This window comes from Argopecten irradians, chromosome 4 (assembly GCF_041381155.1).
Source record: "Argopecten irradians isolate NY chromosome 4, Ai_NY, whole genome shotgun sequence".
Taxonomy (NCBI): domain Eukaryota; kingdom Metazoa; phylum Mollusca; class Bivalvia; order Pectinida; family Pectinidae; genus Argopecten; species Argopecten irradians.
The window spans coordinates 41,001,064-41,022,199 of NC_091137.1; the positions used below are offsets into that span (position 1 = coordinate 41,001,064).

Below are 21,136 nucleotides of genomic sequence, written 5' to 3' on the forward strand. Positions count from 1 at the left end.
TGACAAAAGGCAGTCATCAGAAAAAACAGGACAGTTAACATGTTGAGGTTCCAGAACACATTACTAATCCTTTATATATGTATACATTTTTCAGATTTAAGCCGAGGTTTTGACAACATGGACCATACTCGCAGGCGACACATGTTGTTCAGAAAGTTTTTCCGTATGTATCTGCAAAGGCTACTGCGTATAGTTGGATGTGTATACCATATTTAGCACATATATACATGGATTCTGATATACACCAATGCTTTATATATATCAAAAAAGAAAACTATGTTCACTATCTTATTTCTGGATGAGCATATTATTTTTTCCTTTGGCTGAAAATTATTATTACAATTTATGTATTTCTTCTTTCTTGAATGTCCTTTATTTCTAGTTTTATATATCCTTTCTATTTGAGTCTGGAATAGAATTAATTCTGTATTTTTGACTTTCCTTTTCATTTAGCTGTTGTAAGTCTGTCATTCCTGTGAACTTTCCTCAACTGAATATTGTGAACTTTGTGAAATTCCTGCTTGCATTATATCTTTTTATCCCATCATCCACTTCTTCTGTTGTCTAGTGATTTCATCATGTATTTATTGTCAGTGGTGTAATATACATCTATGGTCAATTGCGATGTCATATATCATCAATGACTTAATGATTCTATCAGATCTGTTTCCTGTCTAATAAGTATCACACTTTTAAAGCTTTGAGCAAACAGGAGCTATATTTTTATGCTTATTCAGAGATGAGTCTATACCAATAAAAACTCACATGTATGTATTTGTTAATGCTGATTTAGGGGCTCTGCTTGATATAGTCTCAATCACTACTTAACTTATTCACTCCATGAAGACACATTTAGACTCTTCCTAATCAAAGAGTAGACTTGTCCATTATCATAATTCAGGGGTGAATGAGTATAAATTGTCTTCAAATCAAGTTATTTATTCAAGCACAGCACAGGTGATGGTGGCAGTTTATACATGTAAGCATTATGGTCTGTCGATATGTTACGATTTCATTGTCTCAGGCTCTAGTGTTAAGAATGAAAAAACTAACAGTTTAACAGTGAGTTATCTGTCCCTGTTACTGAAATATTGATATATGCAGCCAATAAGACCTTTGATGTAATAGGTTTCCAAATACTTTAATAACTAAGTCTTATATCTGTTTAATCAACATTGCAAGTACATAGTTATCTCCCCTTCCCGTAAATCAGAATACGAACAAGCCCACCAACGTTTTAAGTCAAGGTAAACTAGGTATTTAATTAAGTTATTGTTTCAAGAAAATGTTTACATTATTTATCAGACCTATAAGAAAATATTTATAAAATTTAGATTGTGTTTACATTGTAAACATCTTATATGACCTCGGTATATTCACATACATGACATAGCCAGCGATCTTCTCTCATAAACCCGATCTAGCTACCCATATTTTTAATTAAACATTCTTCGGTGCTATTTATTAAACCTATCTGACTAATGTTGATGTCTCTTATTAATCCCCAACTGTGATGGAATAAATAAGATGTCAGATTTCCCACACTCCATGTACCCCATCTGTTTGTTTACTTCTGATAGTGACATATCATCATTTTACATCCTTCACATGATCATTGGACATTTACAACATTATGTGCAGCTTTGTGACTGAAGTTTAACCTCATTACTTGTACCCATCCCATGTGATGTTATGTTAAAATCCAGGTGAGATAACTCACACCCCACCACCCCCCCAACAAACCCCCACCCCCCCCCCCCCCCCCCCCCACCCACCCACCCCCTCCCCCCAGGTTTATGATTTAATGTCATGGACAACTCTTTCACATTTAATCTTGAAAGGACTATTGTTAAATATCAATACAATCACAGGTCAAGGTCATAAGTTTATGGTAACATCTTGGGAAGAAAGTGATAATACATTCTAACATATTATCACTAATCCTTCACCTCTGTGTTTGAGTTTGAAAACCAGGTAGGATAGATGCCAGGTACTGACTTAAGGTCTCTGAATTTTTCTTGGGATACTCTGACATTCCTACACTTACAATGCCCTTAAATGACCCTGGCTGTTTATAGACCATAAACCAAAATCCTATCCATCTATGAAGTGTTTTAATACTTTAGTTAACAGTACCTATTTCCTTGATCCATTTTATAGGACTTTCTCAGACTGCTGTTTTTGGTTTGTGACCACACTCTGTGTTGTGTTTAGGTATGAGGCAGCTAGACCCCAATGTTACACTTAATGAGCCTTATCCCAATTAAGATCCTTATCCTAAATGATGAAGTTAATTGTGTGGTGATTAATATATCCAGTTCATCAACTCTCAATAGGGGGTCATGACCTGTTCACAGACCGTGAAACTTTCAACTGAAAACATTAAACACACAGATTATTTACCTTGAACAGATTCTACTACATGTGACATGTTGGGTATCACAACCCACTAAGGCTCCAGTCCTACCCTAGTACTATGTAACAGGTAATGGAGTTGGCAGTCTCTCTTATAATCAGATGCCATAAATTTTTAATTTCATTTCAGTAATACGTTACCATAACTTTAGTATGCAAATACGCTACCTACACCCATCTTTGTAGCCCCAACAAACATAAGATTTGAGAATCCCGTCTCCCTACCGTACCTCATCTCGTACTCGACGAGAGTAACATAGAGTGGTCTCCCTTCCTCTTTCCTTTATGGCGCTACACAGCTCGGACGGCAATTGCATTGTGTCTATTTCGTTTCGCTGTTAGGTCCATTTATTTGACGTTTTAGTCAAATTTTTTCACACATTCAGTTGTGTGTTTACCCATCTGCCCTGTGTTGTTTTCTTTTTGTACTGTCATTCGTTTTTTGTGCCTTTTTCGGCCGTTTTTTGACTGTTCCACGTGCTTGCCGGTGTTCCGTGCGATCCGTCATTACTGGTGACGTCTCGCTGTTTCCGGTTTGTTTACGTTTGTTTTTTGTTCGGTTTTTCGTCGCTGAGGCTTCGTTGCCGTTGTTATTAGGTAAGATTTGTGTCACCTAACACTGTTTTTTACGGGTTTAGCGTGTGTTGCTTATATTTTACGTTTTTGACGTAATTTTCTTACCTTGTTTACGTAATTGTTGTTGTAATGCCTGGTAAGTCCCGCTCGGGTCAGCGTCAGGGGTCTGCTCATGGGTGTTCCCATTTCTATGAGGAACGGGACCCACATGATGCATGTCCCCTATGTCGCCCTTGTCATGAGTCCTCTCCTTGTGAACTTTGTCCAGTTGGAGAGGCTCTTGGCCAGGCCGGCATTACACCAAGGCGATCTTCGTCCTCCCGTAAGAGGGATTCGTCCTCATCTTACGGGAGGAGAAGGAAGCAGGCTTCTAGTTCTGTTTCTGTTCCTGTCTCGGTAGTTCCTGTCTCTACAGGTTCTTCTCGAGATCAGGGGGTGGTCCCTCCTGTCCAGGATGTTCCTGGAGTAGGGGAGGGGCAGCCTGACCCTGACGTATCTCGGTCTAGGGTCGAATTGGCTGGGAATGCTCGTAAGCTTCCATGCTTGCCTTCGGGTAGGGACTACCAGCCGCCGGTCTCTGACGTTGTCAGCGGCTCCGGCATTCCAGGTGGTGTTGCTGTTGGGGGCGGTCTTGATGCCGGACCTATTCGTCCGAGTTTGGGTTCAGGGACTACAGACTTCCTTTCTGGTTTGTCCGTTTCCACTGGGATTAGTGATGCGCAGCTCTCTAATCCAGGCATCAATTCTGGTCCAACTTTCCCTCCCGTCCAGTTACCTGGTCCCGGTCCTATTAGGTCCGCTCCTGAGTGTGCTGGCTCGGTTTTCCCAGGGGGTCATCCTCAGGGTCCTGGGTTTGTTGGTCAGGTGTCCGATTTTCGGCCTCCTTTTTCCCCCTGGCTTAGGGTATACGGGTGCCTGCGGGCAACCATCCTTGGGCCCCCCCAAACCAGCCTGCGGATGGTTTTGGGTTTCAGCAGCATCCCGGCAATTATGGGCCTAGCCCATACATGTCCGGGTTTCCACTTGGAGGGAGTGGTGGTCCAACCTCGTCCTTTGGTCAGGTTGGCCAGCCCCAGTCTCAGGCAGGCCAGTTTGGCCAGTTCTGGGGTCACTCCCAACCCACGGGACCTTTTCCGAATTTTTCAGGGATACGGTTTTTAACCCCATGGCTATTCCTTCTTGGAACCCTTGGGGTTTGGTCTCTCCCTCGCGGAGACCTGTCAGCGGTTCGGTTGCTCCCCCCCAACCTACTGCTGCTTCGGGTGCCGGTCCTAGAAAGGTTCGCCGGACCTTTAGGACTTCTGCTTCTCGTGCAGTCCCGTTTGTCTCCGAGTCCAAGGGTCGAGCTTCGACCGTTAGGTCGAAGCCCTCAGCTTCTGTGGTTAGGAGTTCGGCTCCTAAACGCCACTTGTTGGAGCCTGCTCAGGAGAGTTTTCCTGAGTCTGTCTCTTTTGCTGGCCCTTTTCTCCCCGTTGGGACCTCGGGTCCAGGCAACGAGGAGGATATGGACTGTGAGGTCGTGGGTTCGGCAGAGGATGATGATGTTGTTCATCTCTCCCCTGGCTGCTCCGATATTGACCAATCTGGTTTGTCGGATGCAGATCCTCAGGTTGAAGATTTCCAGGAGGAGGGTGACCTCGAGGCTGCTGAGGTGGATGCCCAGCAGGTTTTGTCTGGGATGCGGGCCCTTAGGGCCGATGTATCTCGGATTCTCGGGGCGGAGGTTTGCCCACCACCTTCCGCATCATCCATCCCGGAGTCCACCACCCTTTTGGGTTCTTTGGTGGCTCCACGGGCATCTGCTCAGTCAGATCGCTCACTGCCAGAAGGCACTATTGTGTCTTCAGCTCTGGCCACTGCCCAGTCTCGAGTTATGGAGAAGAATTCTTCTTCATCTCGCACGCCTGGGTTTTCCGGGTTGCAGCTCAGTGTTGGTGATTTATCAGAGGTTCAGGCCTCTGATTATGCCATTCACGATGGACTGCTGTCCTCTCAGCCAGCTAAGCTGGAGTCTAGAGAATTGGCAGCTTGGCCCGGCAAGTCAGTGGACCAGGTGGTGTTCGGCTCCAAGGAGCACCACAAGATGGAGAGGCTGCTGCTGCGCCTTTCCATTCAAATTCTGTCTTATATAGACTTTCTGACTGTTAGTCTATATAGGGTATCCGATGTGCCTGAGAGTCGGATATCTGAGACAGAGCAGGCCGACATTCAGGACAGAGTTACCTCTGCCCTGAACAGGGCATTGAGAGCCTTGGCGTCTTTACAGGTGTCATTGCTCGCCAATGTCTTGTTGGCTAGGCGTTTTTCTGTGTTGAAAAACCGCCCGGTCGAAGAACCTTACCGGTCCCGATTGTTGACTGCCCCCTTCTCTGGGTCCACTCTTTTTGGAGGGACTCTTCCTTCTGTTCAGAAGGATTTGAAGGAGGACTCGGTTGCTTCTGCCCTTCTTTTGAAGAGATTGCAGACCGTGAAGGCCAGTACCTCGCAGGGGTCCGTGCCTCCCAAGAAGAAGGCTAGAACTTCAGCTCCTCAGTCTACTGCACAGCCGAAGTCGAAGCCTTACTTCAAGGGCAACAAGGGGAAGGGTAAGAAGGGCAAGAACCCTCCTGGGGGTAAGAAGAAGAGTTCCTGACTCTTTTTCCCCCTCCTTGGCCATTCCAGACGAGGGGTCTGTTCTGGAGGACTCCGCTCCTCCAGTTTTAGATTCCGGTCCTTCTCCCGCAGGATTCAGTTTCGGGTTAGGAAGCGATTCTCCCGCCTGGGAGGGTCTCGATCTTCCTCGTCCCGATCTTCCTGTAGGAGGTCGTCTGTCCTTCTTCCTCCCAGAGTGGAAGGAAATCACAGAGGACACATGGGCCTTGTCTGTGGTCAAGGAGGGGTTGGGCATTCCCCTCTTGCGGGATCCGCCCTTGGCATCAAGACCTATCTTCTTCCCTCCTCCGGGGGATCCAGAAAAGGCACTTGCCATCCAGGAGGAAGTAAGGACCATGCTTTTAAAGGGCGCGGTCGAGGAGGTGCCTATGGTGGAATGCACTCCAGGCTTTTATTCCAGAATGTTTCTGGTTCGGAAAAAGTCCGGAGCTTGGCGTCCCATCATAGATCTAAGTGCCTTCAACAGGCACGTAGATTCTCCTCACTTCAAGATGGAGACTCCACGGAGCATCGTAGCTTCGGTGAGAGAGGGGATGTGGGCTACTTCAGTAGATCTGAAGGATGCCTACTTCCACATTCCCATCAAGAAGTCGGCACGGAAATTCCTCCGTTTCACTTGCAACGGGAAGGTTTTTCAGTTCCGGGCCATGCCTTTCGGGCTCACGACAGCTCCTTTGGTTTTCACCAAGCTGCTGCAGGTTGTCGTGGGGTTTCTGCACTCCAGGGGAATAGATGTTCACATCTATTTCGACGATTCCCTCATGCTCCACCTAGTGCGGGAATCTTTGGTGCAGAACACCCGTCTGGTCCTGAAACTTTTGCTCAAAGTCGGCTTCATTCCTTCCAGAGAGAAGTCCGAGGTCTCCCCTTCTCGAGACTTTGTCTTCCTGGGAAACCGTTTCAACACGGTTCAGGGCATTGCCCTTCCACCTTTGGAGAAGTTCGAGAAGGCCAGAGATCTTGCTCTGACCTTCATCAGTTGGTCACACGTCCAGGTGCGTTGGTTTCTCAGTTTTCTGGGTTATCTCAACTCCCTGGCAGATGTAGTCCCCCTTGGGAGACTTCACATCAGACCTCTCCAGATGTTTCTCCTCGCGAACTGGGTTCCTGCCAGCAGGGAATGGGAGGCTTGGCTTCCTCTCAACCAGTCCGTGAAGGAGTTTGCACGGTGGTGGACTCTCAAAGACAATGTTCTACAGGGGGTTCCGTTGTCCAAGCCAGCTCCCACCATGACCTTGTTCACGGACGCGTCCATGACAGGTTGGGGGGCTTACCTCGATGGCCATTGCCAGTCGGGGGAATGGTCTGGGGATCAGCTCTCCGAGCACATCAATGTGCTGGAGATGAGGGCTGTTCTGTTGGCTTTGCAGGCTTTTCGAAAGATTCTGCATTCCAAGGTGGTTTGTGTGGCTACGGACAACTCTACAGTTGTCGCGTATCTGGAGAGACAGGGGGGGACAAGGTCCCACGTCCTTTGTGCCCTCGCTATCCGTGTTCTTCTTCTCTGTCAGGAAATGCAGTTGACTATTCTAGTCAAGCATCTTCCAGGCAGGTTGAATGTTCTGGCGGATACTCTCTCCAGGCGCCGCCAGCCGGTTCTGACAGAATGGCAACTAAATCCCTCGATCTTCGAGGGCATTTGTCAGGTGTGGGACAGGCCTCATATAGACCTTTTCGCCACTTCCCTGAACAATCAGCTGCCAACCTTTGTCTCTCCGGTGCCAGACCAATTGGCTTGGGCTGTGGACGCGCTATCTCTGGATTGGGAGGGGATGCAGGCTTATGCATTCCCTCCATTCAACCTGGTGGGCAGGGTTCTACAGAAGTTTCGGACGCATCATTGCTCCCTCCTTCTGATAGCGCCCCTGTGGCCGAGACAACCATGGTTTCCGGAGCTATTGTCGTTTCTGGTGGATGTTCCTCTGGTTCTTCCACTCAGATCCAATCTCCTGCGCCAGCCTCGGTCACGGACGATGCATTCACGTCCCGAGATCCTCCACCTTCACGCGTGGAAGCTATCTCAGGAGGCCTCGCTCAGGCAGGCTTTTCTTCGGACGTGTCAGCCCGCATCGCCCGATCAATTAGGTCTTCCTCTTCTGCCGTCTACCAGTCACGCTGGAAGATCTTCTGTGATTGGTGTATCGGCAGGAAGATTGATCCGATCAAGGCTTCTGTCCAGCTGATTGCAGATTTCCTTCTCTATTTATTTAGGGAACGGAATCTCGCCTCTGGTACTATTGCGGGATACCGCACGGCTATTGCCAGTGTACTGTCTTTTCATGATAGGCGAGAGGTAGGTTCTTCCACCTCGTTGTCTGCTTTGATTAGGGGCTTCAGTCTGGACAGGCCTAGGGTACGGCAGTTAGCTCCACAGTGGAACCTAGCTCTTGTGTTAGAGTCACTGAAGGGGGCTCCTTATGAGCCTTTGGGGTCTGTCTCCCTAAAGTTTTTAACTTTTAAGACTGTCTTCCTGCTTGCCCTTGCCTCAGGCCGTAGGAGGAGTGATATCCATGCTTTGTCTGTTCACTCTTCGTGCCTTCGTTGGGCCAGAGATAGCTCTGCCGTTACCCTTCTCACTGATCCTGCCTTTTTGGCAAAGAATCAGGTTCCTGGTTTTTCGCCCGATCCCATTAGGATTCCTTCCTTGACAGTCTCTGTTGAGTCTGAGGAGAATGATCAGTTGCTGTGCCCCTGTCGAGCACTTAGGTTTTACCTTGATAAAACTAGGGGGGGGCGAGGTACTCGATCTCGTCTATTCTTGCCCATTAAACAGGGTCAGCAGGATATCTCCTCCCAATCCATTTCCAGATGGATATGTCAGGTGATCAAGATTGCTTATGAGCTATCTAATGATCTATCTCGGGCGAAATGTAAGGTGAGGGCTCATGAGGTTAGAGCCCTTGCAGCTTCTTTGGCTCTCCTAAATGGGTCCTCATTCCAGGACATCATGTCTGCTGCCTTTTGGCGTGGTCAGTCTACTTTCACTGACTTTTACCTCCGGTCCCTGTCCTCTCATTCTGAGGGACTGTTTTCCTTGGGTCCAGTTGTGGCGGCTCAGTCTGTGACTGTTCCTCCGCCCTAGACATGGTATTTATTTTTGGTTTTAACTGTATGCGGGCAGGCATCACGATGGTACTCCTCTTTTCTCTGGGAGGTATTCCATTTTTTATCCCTTTCCTTCGGGGGGTTCCTGGAACCCCTTTTTATTCTCCCTACTGGGGCTTGTCTCCTGGATTTGACGTTTGATTGGGCTGCCTGGCTTCGGACTCTCCACTACGGTAAGACGAATTCGCATACTAAAGTTATGGTAACGTATTACTGAAATGAAATTGAGGTTTTTCAATGTAAAACCAATTTTCATGATGTAATACCTACCATACTTTTATGGAGTCCCACCCTTCTGTTTCCTCCCCTTTCCTCCTCAGCCATTTTGCCCCTGTGGCTCCATAAAGGGTTTTTGAGGAAGGGAGACCACTCTATGTTACTCTCGTCGAGTACGAGATGAGGTACGGTAGGGAGACGGGATTCTCAAATCTTATGTTTGTTGGGGCTACAAAGATGGGTGTAGGTAGCGTATTTGCATACTAAAGTTATGGTAAGTATTACATCATGAAAATTGGTTTTACATTGAAAAACCTCAAATTAGTGTGGTAAACGGACATGTCCAGGTAGGTAACCTTATTGGTTACAAGGTAAGTGTTTATCTATCTGATTGATTTTGATGGTTCTTATTGTCATTTTTACCATTTTGTAACCCGCCTTAGCAACCACTTCTGTAGAAGGACCACCTGTTTATTTATACAATACTAAGTGACCATTCATAACACAATTTGACCTGTGTATAAAAACCACTTAATTACAGAGGTAATTTTTCCCTTATCCCTAAGGGGTGGTCTTTATAGACAGGTTTGACTGTTGTGTATTGCTTGGTAATTCCTAGATATTATTCATGTTTCCTTATTTCCCAAATCGAGTTATAAGAAGTTGTTGTGTTAACATTTTATTCGGAAGGAACGATAACAAGAGTTATTGCCCCTTATATATATGATTACCCAAGTTTGGTTGTGTGTAGTGATTTAGAAGTAAGCTGACATTTTACCTGTGCATTACAATACAGTTTTTGTCGACAGATAAGACTTCAAATTCAGGATGTTCATGCTACTATCTCTCAACCAAGGGCGGGGCTAGTTAATTACTGGTTTATAGGTAAAAGCTAATACAAGATACAGCCTGTGTTAATGATAAGGTATAGGACATATACCAGTATGGACAGTCTGGAATCCCAGTACTGGGAATATATCTGTTAGTGTGGAATTCCTACAGCTGCTGGTCAGTCTCTGACCAGAGGTCAATAGTCTGGTCAGATGGTCAAGCATTAATCAGAACCATCTGTTGATAAGCTGACATGCAAACAGATAATTAGGGTTATATGAGAATATGAGAATAAATAGAGCTCTCACATCATCATGTCTAGGGATACACAGACCTGAGGAGAAGTAACGGGTATAGTATGTTACATGGTTTCTATGTAGCTTGTCAATATGGAAACCTTTCTCAATTAGGCCCCAGTATCAGAGATTAACGAGTACTTTAGTAATTAATGTGTCTGTCTGTTCATCAGTGTCTATATGTCTGTCTAGCTTTCCTGATTGTATGTATAACTGCAATAGGGATTTGAATATTTCCTGAGAAATCCATCATAGTCACCATAATCCCTAAAAGGGGTCAAAACCATCTTACTGCAATCAGAGAAACTGGTTACATGGTAGCTGAGAAAGGCTGTATAGAAATCCAAGTTTACAGTTGTGGCACCTAAGGAAATACAAGACAGATGTGATGGCCTTTAAACATGTTAAGTTCAAAATTAACCTGATTTCAATGAAAACGGTAAACTCTCATATACAGGGTGTTCTAATTGTTTCAGAGGAATTAACCAATGTGAATTTGAAAAAAAAAGAAAAAAAGAAAAAATTGATGAAATAATGCACAATGTCTCTGCAAATTCCTAGTTGTTATAAATCTGCAGTCATATAGTGTCATGATAGGTTTTGCTTTACACAATTCTCTGGGAAAAAAGTTATTTGTGGTATTAAGAATTACTGAAGCAAGTTCCATGATCATACTGTGTAAAACAGTGACATATTTTATTCATGAACCGTTGTGAATGTAAGCAATGGAATTGACAAGCATCCAAGGAGTGCAGGATTGGAGAATGGACTACAATTGAGAGTTAGACAGTGCTTTACAGACTGTCCTGGGAGCTCTTTTACGTGGCCGATGCTTTCTCAGATAGGAATAATTTGGCAATGGAAATGATTGTTTATTGTCGTGGCTCTACTACACACGATATCGGTACTATCAATGTAGCCATGCATATCTGTAAAGTGAAAACCGTTCCAATCCAGTATTTAAGGAAACGCTTTTAACGATATATATACGCAGTTATCATGAAAGATTAATCTAGCTCAGGCTTGGGGACAATTAATATTGGGCAATGGAGTTTCGTATGGGATAAAAGTCTATCAGTTCGATGGAATGTCGTCGTGACAGACTTTACATTACATTTGGGGACACATGTAGAGGTCTGGTAAACGTTTATCATAGAGGAGCCCAAATATTGGAATGATATTCGAACAATCTGTATCTTTGTACACAGCTATTGGGAGATTGGATGGTGCCCCAGTATATTGGTGAAAATCTATAACTGTATTGGCAGGGATTTCAGGAACTACAGTATAACTGAGATGGGAGTTTCCCCGAACTAACAGTGATACATATTCTAGAGTTCATAGATCTCTTCTACTGGTCTTCTTCGTGTTTGTATAAGTTTGAATACCACAAGGATTTCTCCGATTTACTTCATGAAGAATCCTTTACTGATTTGATCTTAGCTATTAAAATGATGTAAAGTAAGCTAACAAGTCATGGGTGATTGTTGATAGGATGTAAAATAATGAACTGCTGGATCTAGTGAAAAAGAAATCTTGCTGTCACATTGTCATCAATCCTTGGACACTCAGGGCCTTTTTGACATGCATGTGTCATGTTAAATGTTTCACTTTTTGATTATCTGTAAACCTGAATCATACAATGTGTAGATACTGGTAATTGTGTGTGATTTGGAGAACCTGATTAAAATGTATTGCTGAGTGTAGTCAAGACATGTGCATTTCGTATGTTACTTTGAATACTCGCAATGCTAATGTGAAGTAGATTATAAACCTGGAGAAAGCTTATATAGTCTGTACATGGATATAAGCTATGAATACTAAGTGTACCAGGATTATCTAACGTCCATTATTGACCGCATGGATATGACAGGTTCTCAAGGACTTTAATGATGTGGAAACTTTGCATTGAGCTTCAATTATAGTCATTTGTAGACTTCCAGCTTCAAAATTACTTTAAAGAATTTGAAAAAAAATGCATGTACCACTCTGACTGCAAAAACCACACTGACATTATAGCTTTAAGCTTCAAAAGTAGTTCTTAAGTGCAAGTTTCAAACTTTAAACAACGAAACGCAGATTTTTACTTTTTAATTTAAAGAGGTAAAATACACCAATGACTTAAGGATGAAAAAATTAACATGAAGGTTTGGAAATCTTTGTCTGTAGTGGATTCATTAATCATTGTAAGATTTCCCACTGCCTTCCTGTTGCTAAGGTATTGATTGTTCTAATAACACTATGATTATCTCCCCTGATTGATCTAGTAATAATCTGATTATCTCCCCTGATTGATCTAGTAATAATCTGGTTATCTCCCCTGATCTGACTTTCTGCTAACCTCCACTCCCCATCTGATTAATCACCTAAATGATTAACCTCCTCCCTGGTCGTTCATCCTTTCCCCCTGCTCCCTCCCCTATCCCCCATACTCAATGTAATTAAATCTTACCATCCCAGTCTTTTCCCATGCTCTCTTTTTCCCCCTCTACCCCCCCCCCCTCCCCCCTCCTCTCTCCCCAACCTCTCATTCCTCTTGGCCATTATGTGTAGCCTAACAGACAGACATGTTAGTGATGATTGACAGGCTGGACATTTGACCCTAACATGCGTCCATTACCACATCCATTACCTATTATTGTGATAAAACAACTCTGTATCCAGTCATCAGCTGACCACCATTCCCTGTGATGTCCAGAGGGTATAGCCTCACAGCAGTCAGGATCTGTGTGGTACAGGGCTCTCATCAGTAGACAGTGACATGGTGGAAATTCACACGGGACAATGAAACTTTGGCCAAATGCCCCAATCAACTTTGATCATTTTCGTCTTGTAAATTATTTTGAAATTTGTGCTTTTTAGCAAGGATCCTTGATTGTTGGACAGCAGAGCTCATAATTAACAAAAATTAATCACGTTTACAATTACCTGACACAACAGATTTCGATGCCATTGTTATCCAAAGACATATAGTGGGAGTTTCATCAGATCATCTATTTTTGGAATTTTCGTGTTTTCACCGTTTTCTTTGCTGGAACCGATCATCAACTGTTCTCTAAGAAAGGAGAAATTCTTCAGAGAATTAGAACAATACCAAACATGTGGAATGACGTGTCGATACAGAGCAGTCTAAAATGTTAAAATGTTGCGTAGGAGTATGACTTAAATGACATTCATCACCAAGCCTACCACTCTGGATATAAGGAATACAAATCAATGAGAGACATAACCCACTGTTTTTCTCCAATAAGTTACTATTCTCATCAGCGAGTATTATGTATGGTTGCATGGTAATAGGACAGTTTAGCATGACCTTTTAGCACATTCGCGATCTATTATTAGATCAGGAAGTCCCAACAGACAGGGAAAGTCACTGTAAAAACTAATGGGAACTACGCTGAATTACTTCTGTATGGAAAACTTTATAATGATGCATTTGGATAAAAAATTCAATTTTTCACCTCAGGAAATTTTGGATTCCACTGGATTTAAAAACTTTTGAAGGCAAAAACAACAGTGCATGAGTTCAACTATTTCCCTGGAGTGCAGGTTTGTCTTTAATTTTTTGAAATTTCAAACAGCATCTAAATGGACGTATTTCCCCAGGGGACATAATCCACTTAGTAAAGCAGTATAATGGTGTAGTAGTGATTATCTACCATGTGATTTCTCAGTATGTACAAGGCCTACCAGAGTTACAGGGACGGGACTTTCTCCTGATCAGGATCGTTTATAATCTTGATAGAGAACTGACTATTTGGGATTGTATGAAACATGTTGTAATTTACGTGTGATCTCTGTTTGCCGTCTGCCAAACATCAGTGGTTTGATCAGTGTTACCAATCAGTGATTTCAGGGTTGGACTACCGCCTTCTGATGGTCATCGTCGTCTGCTCGCCAGTCTAATCAATGTGCAAAATGCAAGTGCAGCAAGATTTGCTTCAGCTACTGCCAAATAACAGAGAAACATTCTCACGGAAAAGTTTCAATGTGTCACGTCGTATTCAGGTCTATCGATCCGTGAAAATGTCTATGATATATAAATGAATTACGCGGAAACCTGACGGATATGAGGAACATTTATAATGCTTGCTTGTGTCTACGACTCAATCTCGGACAATCAATTTAACGGAAAGCATGGCCATCAGACATTGCAGAAAAGTGTGTTGATGATTTGGAATTATGATATGTTGCGTGGGTGAACAAAATTAGCATTTATAAATCATCTCGATGAAATTACATGGCATCGATGGTGTTTCTGTAAACGTTCATCTGGAATATGTAACAGGATTCTGGCGGTTTGATTACCCATTAATGCTATGTGATGTATCAGTGAAAGTGATACTGTTTTGTAATTGTAGAATTTTGAAATAATTCAATGATTTGATGTTTGAAACCAGAGATGTTATATAATTTGCACCACTTTACACTTTATGAGGATAATGTTCAAAACTATTTCTCCAGCTCTACCTTTTCATTGGAAGTAAGTGCTACACTCTGAAATTGTGCCACACAAGTCTGAAATAGTGCCTCACATGTCTGAAATAGTGCTACACAAGTCTGAAATAGTGCTACACAAGTCTGAATTAGTGCCACGCATGCAAGTCTGAAATAGTGCCATGCAAGTCTGAATTAGTGCCATGCAAGTCTGAGATAGTGCCACGCAATTCTGAAATAGTGCCATCTAAGTTTGAAATAATGCAATGCAAGTCTGAAATAGTGCCACACAAGTCTGAAACAGTGACATGCAAGACCATACAGGTCAGAAATAGTGCCGCACAAGTCTGAAATAGTGACATCTAAGTCTGAAATAATGCCACTCAAGTCTGAAAAAGTGCCACACAAACCTTGAAATAGTCACACACAAGACTGAAATAACACCACAGAGGTCTTAAATAGTAAAACAGTACTTAAAAATAGTACCATCCAAATTAGTCTGTTGGCAGCCCTTGAGTTATTGATATAGGACCGCTCTGTATAAAACAGGAACAAATTATGACACCCCTGAGAGATGAGTCAGATTTATATTTTTGGATATTTTCTACCTGTAATTCGCTGTCTGTTTATAGTGCCAGATCTGTGGCAAAAATAGAAGCAGAATCAGATATTGTTGTAAACATTTTGAGAGAGTAATACTCATTCCTATATTGATTCATAATCGGGTTAATCTCAGATTCTGCTTCCACAGTACAAAGTCATCAAATCCTGATTTCAGTGTGTCGACGCTAGACATCATTGATTTTCACTAGTGCTGATATCCAGACATTTTAAATATGACAATTTCAGGCTAAATGGAGCTTCCTGACTTAGATTTTCCTTCTCGTACTAATTAGGATGTAGTATGTGCTGATTTATAAGACAAATTGGATTAAGTCGTCACAAGGATACACAGCGATATGGATGTATCACTGGATTACAATCTGGTACGCGTGGATTAAACCTGGAAACTACAATGCTGCTTCTCAAGTATATCCGAGGATTGTGGGGTAATTCAATTTTATTGTTTTCATAATTATCTATTGTCATTCCTTTTTCAAAAATTTGAAGTTGAAATTGTTCTTAACATGAACTTATATAGGTATTGTTTTAACACCTTCAAAATATTTTTCTGGAGATTGAACATTCTTCTGTTTAAGCATAATTCTAAAGTCTTTACATCTTTATTAATAAAAGAATGGTATCTTATGTTTGTCATGAACAAATTTATATACAAAAGGGGTTAATGTATATGGGTGTTACCAAATTGTGTCAAAATATATACAAGTGTTACTACTATCATACAGGTATAACTATACACAGGTGTCACTATATACAGGTGTTACTATATACAGGTGTTACTATATACAGGTGTCACTATATACAGGTGTTACTATATACAGGTGTTACTATACACAGGTGTCACTATATACAGGTGTTACTATATACAGGTGTCACTATATACAGGTGTCACTATATACAGGTGTTACTATATACAGGTGTCACTATATACAGGTGTTACTATATACAGGTGTCACTATATACAGGTGTTACTATATACAGGTTTTACTATACACAGGTGTCACTCTATACAGGTGTTACTATATACAGGTATCACTATACATAGGTGTCACTATATACAGGTGATATTATATACAGGTGTTACTATAATACACAGGTGTCACTCTATACAGGTGTTATTATATACAGGTGTTACTATAATATACAGGTGTTACTATATACAGGTGTCACTAAATACAGTACAGCTACTACGGGTGCTTCTGTCTTTGATGGTGATGCCAGGATTTCTGTGATGCTGTCTGTGAACTATTTTATAGTTTTAGATGTCCCACATCCAACAGGGTGAATGATTTACTATAAAATTTATCACTGCCTCTACCTGAGATCAAACTCGGAACCTCTGGATTACTAGTCTGACGTTCAACCAATCAAGCTAAAGAGAAGGGATATATTGCAGATTGTATTGACCAGGGATACACAAATATTACTACAAGCCATTTTCAACTGGGTTGTGATTTTCAAATCTAAGATGGGGCTTTATACTTGATCAGTCTGTGACGTTAATTTTTTTCGCTGCTAGTAATTTGGACTAGTTAAACCTAAAATTGTTCTAATCCGACTATCTAATCACTAGTCCAAATTAAATATATAGCTGTTTTGCTTCAGCCATTGGGTCATAATCAGTTTTTGACCCAAATTACAGTTTAGATGTGTTAGTGGACGCAAATTCTCACAAAATGATGCATCCGGACAGAAATAATTGTTTAAAGAATGCACTCAAAATGTGTTGAAAAATACAATTGACCATCGCTCTTGTAAATATAGTATATTTACTGATTTTAATTTGGTGGGGAGCCACTAGTCCAATCGGACTAGTTCATTACAATTGGCTTTACTCTGGGTGTGAAATTACTAGCCGTGGGCATCAGACTAGTGCTTAAAGTCGCAGACTGCAACGTAATGGCTTAGCCTATCGAAAGGCGATTAGCTGACTAAATATTTGAATTGTCTTTTGACCTTGAAAAAAAACAACTGATTTATGGACTCTTTGATTTCAAATTTTCCTAGGTACTGTAATTTATTCTATTTTTAATGTTTTCCCAAATTATTTTGCAACGATTCTCTATGAATTCTTGGTGCTGTTATAGACAGATACTCAAAAACAGGATTTAGGGTTTATTACTGGTCATAGTAATTTATAATAACTACTGAATTCCTTGGGGAGCCTATCAAAACCAGGATGTGATAATGATGTCTTTAATGATTAGATACATTAGCTGAAATGGCATTATTGATGACCATGTTTCCATATTCATATCCAAAAAGTTCAGCATATCCACAGTCTTCAGATTTATAAAGTTTACAAGGAAATTTTCCACAAGACGATATGGTGGTTAGAGTTATCCCCCTTGTGCCATCATATTGTTGAATGGCTGTAGTACAGCATGTGTGTATTTTTTCCCTTGCTGTTGCTTCTCTCTCTATAACAAGTTTATCACAAGATTGTTTACAAATAAATAAAAATGACAGGGTATCTAAAATTTTTATTTCCATTATCTCAAGGAGTAAAAATGAGAAACACTGAAGTGTAAATATGTGTGCAGAATTCATCCATTTTATTTTCAGATGAAATCTACATTATTACATTGTAGTTATCATGTATTTTGAGAAAACTGTTCTCTAAAACTGATTTCACAATTTTGAATGTGTCTATATAAAATAGTGCTCTTATAAATCAGAGGTTTTTTTAGGTGAATTATGGTATGCTTATAATTTATCACACAAATTCAGTATGTATACATGCATGAATTACAATCAGTTTGTAACTCTAATGCAAATAGACTTGATATCAGGAAGGTGTGGAATTTTGAAGAATATGAACCTGTCTTCTTAATTTAAATTGACTTTTTACAAAAGGTTGTATCCTGCTGATATTTTTAGCCCACCATCATCAGATGGTGGGGTATTCAAATCGCCTTTCTTCTGTGGTCTGTCATCCGTCCGTCCTTCTGTCCGTCCGTCCGTTAACAATTCTTGTTACTGCTATATCTCAGAAAGTACTAAAGGGATCTTTTTCATATTTCATGTGTAGGTTTTCCGAGGGCCCTAGTTGTGCATATTGCATTTTGGGACCGATCGGTCAACAAAATGGCCGACAGGCGTGCATCTTGGATTTTGACAGTTAAAGTTTGTTACCGATATTTCTCAGAAAGTGCTAGAGGGATCTTTCTCAAATTTCATATGTAGGTTCCCCTGGGACTCTTGTTGTGCATATTGCAGTTTGGGACCGATCGGTGAACAAGATGGCCGCCAGGCAGCCATCTTGGATTTTGATAGTAAAAAATTGTTACCGTTATTTCTCAGAAAGTACTGAAGGGTTCTTTCTCAAATTACATTAGTATGTTCCCTTTGGGCCCTAGTTGTGCATATTGCAAATTGAGACTGATCGATCAACAAAATGGATGACCGGCAACCTTCTTGGATTTGGTAGTTAAAGTTTGTTAACACTATTTCTCAGAAAATATTGAAGGGATCTCTCTCAAATTCCATAAGTAGGTTCGCCGTAGCCCCTTGTTGTGCATTATGCATTTTGGGACTGATGGGTCAACGAGATGGCCGACAGCCCGCCATCTTGGATTTAGATAATTAAAGTTTGATACCGCTATTTCTCAGAAAGTAATTAAGCGATATGTACTATGTTTGAAAAAGTTTGAATATCAGGGAAAAGATCCCTCTTTCCATTGTCAGACATAGATCATTCTTTGGTGGGCGCCAAGATCCCTCTGGGATCTCTTGTATAAAAGCTGATGTTATTAAACTAATTATTTCATACCTGGTGAATTTGATAGTTTTCAAAAAAAAAATATCTTAAAATGTAATTCATGCAATATTCAAAGATTGAAAGAAATTCATGTAATATTAACAAAGATTGTGAAATGGAAGAAGGACTTCCTGATTACTGGTAATATTGCATGTATTGTATAATCACAGCTAAGGGAGGCTGACCTGATGTTTGTAAAATTACCTCATTTACATGATACAAACTACTTAATATGGACTGCAGGCCGGCTTTATTGGCTCTATCGATGTGCAGATGTCTTAGCCAAGTATGGTTAGCTTAATCGGAATTTTATATCAGTATTTCATCAGTAAATAGAGACCTTCTATTTGCTCTCTCTGTCTGACAGATATTCACATGATATAATTTAAAAACTTAAATCACTTACATAGATGTTAAAGTTGGTTACTATCAAAATAAATAAGACAACTAGCTTAGTTTATGGATTCTGGTAAAGTTGGCAGTTCTTTTTCATATTTTTACAAGCGTGCATGCAGTACAGGTAAAATTATTGATGTGCGGTGTCGGAACGGAAGTAAAAAATCGTCCATTTATCGTCCAGATCACTAGAGCTTGATAACAGACGGTAAATTAAATGAAAAAACCTGCTGAGCTATTTGTTAAATTTGTATGCTCTTTTGTAGCGTGTTTAGATGTGTAAAACTGATATTCACTGGAAACTTGATAAATAAAAAAAAAATCCACTTTATTAGCACGACAAAATCAATATGTCGTAAACTGTCTGTGGTATGAAATCTTTCTCCTCGTACACTAATACACAGAAGATGTATGCGAATGATATTTTGACTCATCTTTGCCAAGACAAGCTATCACAAACGCGATTACACATAGCTTTATGGTCAAAAAATTTGTATTGATGTAAGCGGAGGATTATAGCTTCTCTCCGAGGACAGTTGGTTGTCGATGTTTATACGGGCAGGACCAGAGTTTTACCACAGCCTAACGTACTGTGGTCTGTGGGGTACTATAATCCTGTGTATAGGTAATCTCTCCCAACTCTTATTAGCGTGGAGACGGTTTACATCAAGGTGATTTCCTTAACCCTGCTAGTGAGCATACGGACATTCAAGGTGTTTGACTACTCACAGACATTCAAGGTGTTAATTTCCAGTGAGTTACCAGTATTTCATCAAATAGTTTTCAGAGGAACATTTTAGATGTTTTCTCAAAGTTTCAACATAGCTTGTGCTTTCACTTTTTATAGAGAATACTGAATATTATTAGTGCGTACATTCATACTTGAGAATTTTGCAGCTATATTGGTGCTGTATTTGTGATAGCTTTCACCCGTTTGATTAAGTTAAAGTCTACGATTTTGACAGGAGATAACGTGATGTGATGGATAAGGACCTATATTTAACACATACACGATATTGATGATCTGAGATAGTACATATGATATACAGCCAGAATCATCCTCGTGATTGCCTGATTAACGCAAAAAGATCTCACGGAGATTGGAAGAAAATGTGACCATTCTACCGAACACCCATAGATAGGCAAACTAGTATGTGTCTGTCTGAGTGATTTCAATCATTTTCAGTGAAAACATGGTTTATTGAGTTCTGATGGGCAGTTAGACTTACAAACATCAATAACTTTACACACCTAGCCTGTGATGTTTATGCTGCTATAACTCTGCCAATTTAACACTTTGTAATCCTGTATATTTGGGCCTTCTCACTACATCCAGACGACTTGAGAACATGCTCCCCCAACACGATTCCTACATTTTGCTGAGAAGAAGAATTTGGTTTTAACATGCTACCACGTACATCTACGTCACGAACCTGCATAGAGTCGTTTTTGTAAGAATGCGGCAGAAATTCTGTAATGACAGAGGTGTTGTCTTGTGCCAATGTGACAGCCGTGCTGTCGGCGTAGGTCTGAGGTAATGACAGTTTGGACCTGACACATTTGCTGCTGTGGTGACATCTTCAGGAAGTTGACGAGATCAACCAGTGCAGCACATCGCCATGGATACAAAGGCTGCACTGTCTTCAAAAGAAACCTGTTTTGGTGTACTTGACGTCTCGGTAGATACGCCTCCTCTAAGATTGGAGTAACTTTGGGGAAAGATATAAGAAATCACTACCATTATGGAGCATTACACACAAAACATGACAGCAGCATCGCCTTATCAAAAGAAGACTTAATTCTATGAACTTGTTGTCATGATAAGTAAGTA

At 41.3% G+C, this 21,136-nt stretch overlaps 1 protein-coding gene across 13 annotated transcripts in view; it reads left to right on the plus strand.

Annotated features, from left to right (window-relative positions):
- LOC138321679 (ras GTPase-activating protein nGAP-like) overlaps positions 1 to 21,136 on the plus strand; it is a 192,872-nt gene that overhangs the window by 85,194 nt on the left and 86,542 nt on the right. For 8 of the 13 annotated variants that reach the window (XM_069265535.1, XM_069265533.1, XM_069265526.1 and 5 more), the window contains one exon: positions 95 to 163. The exons of 4 other annotated variants lie outside the window; for them this stretch is intronic. In XM_069265535.1, the coding sequence (XP_069121636.1) occupies positions 95 to 163 (69 nt within the window). Of the gene's footprint in view, positions 1 to 94; positions 164 to 15,454; positions 15,578 to 21,136 lie in introns of those variants that run through there. One more of the 13 variants, XM_069265538.1, reaches the window with a different exon arrangement.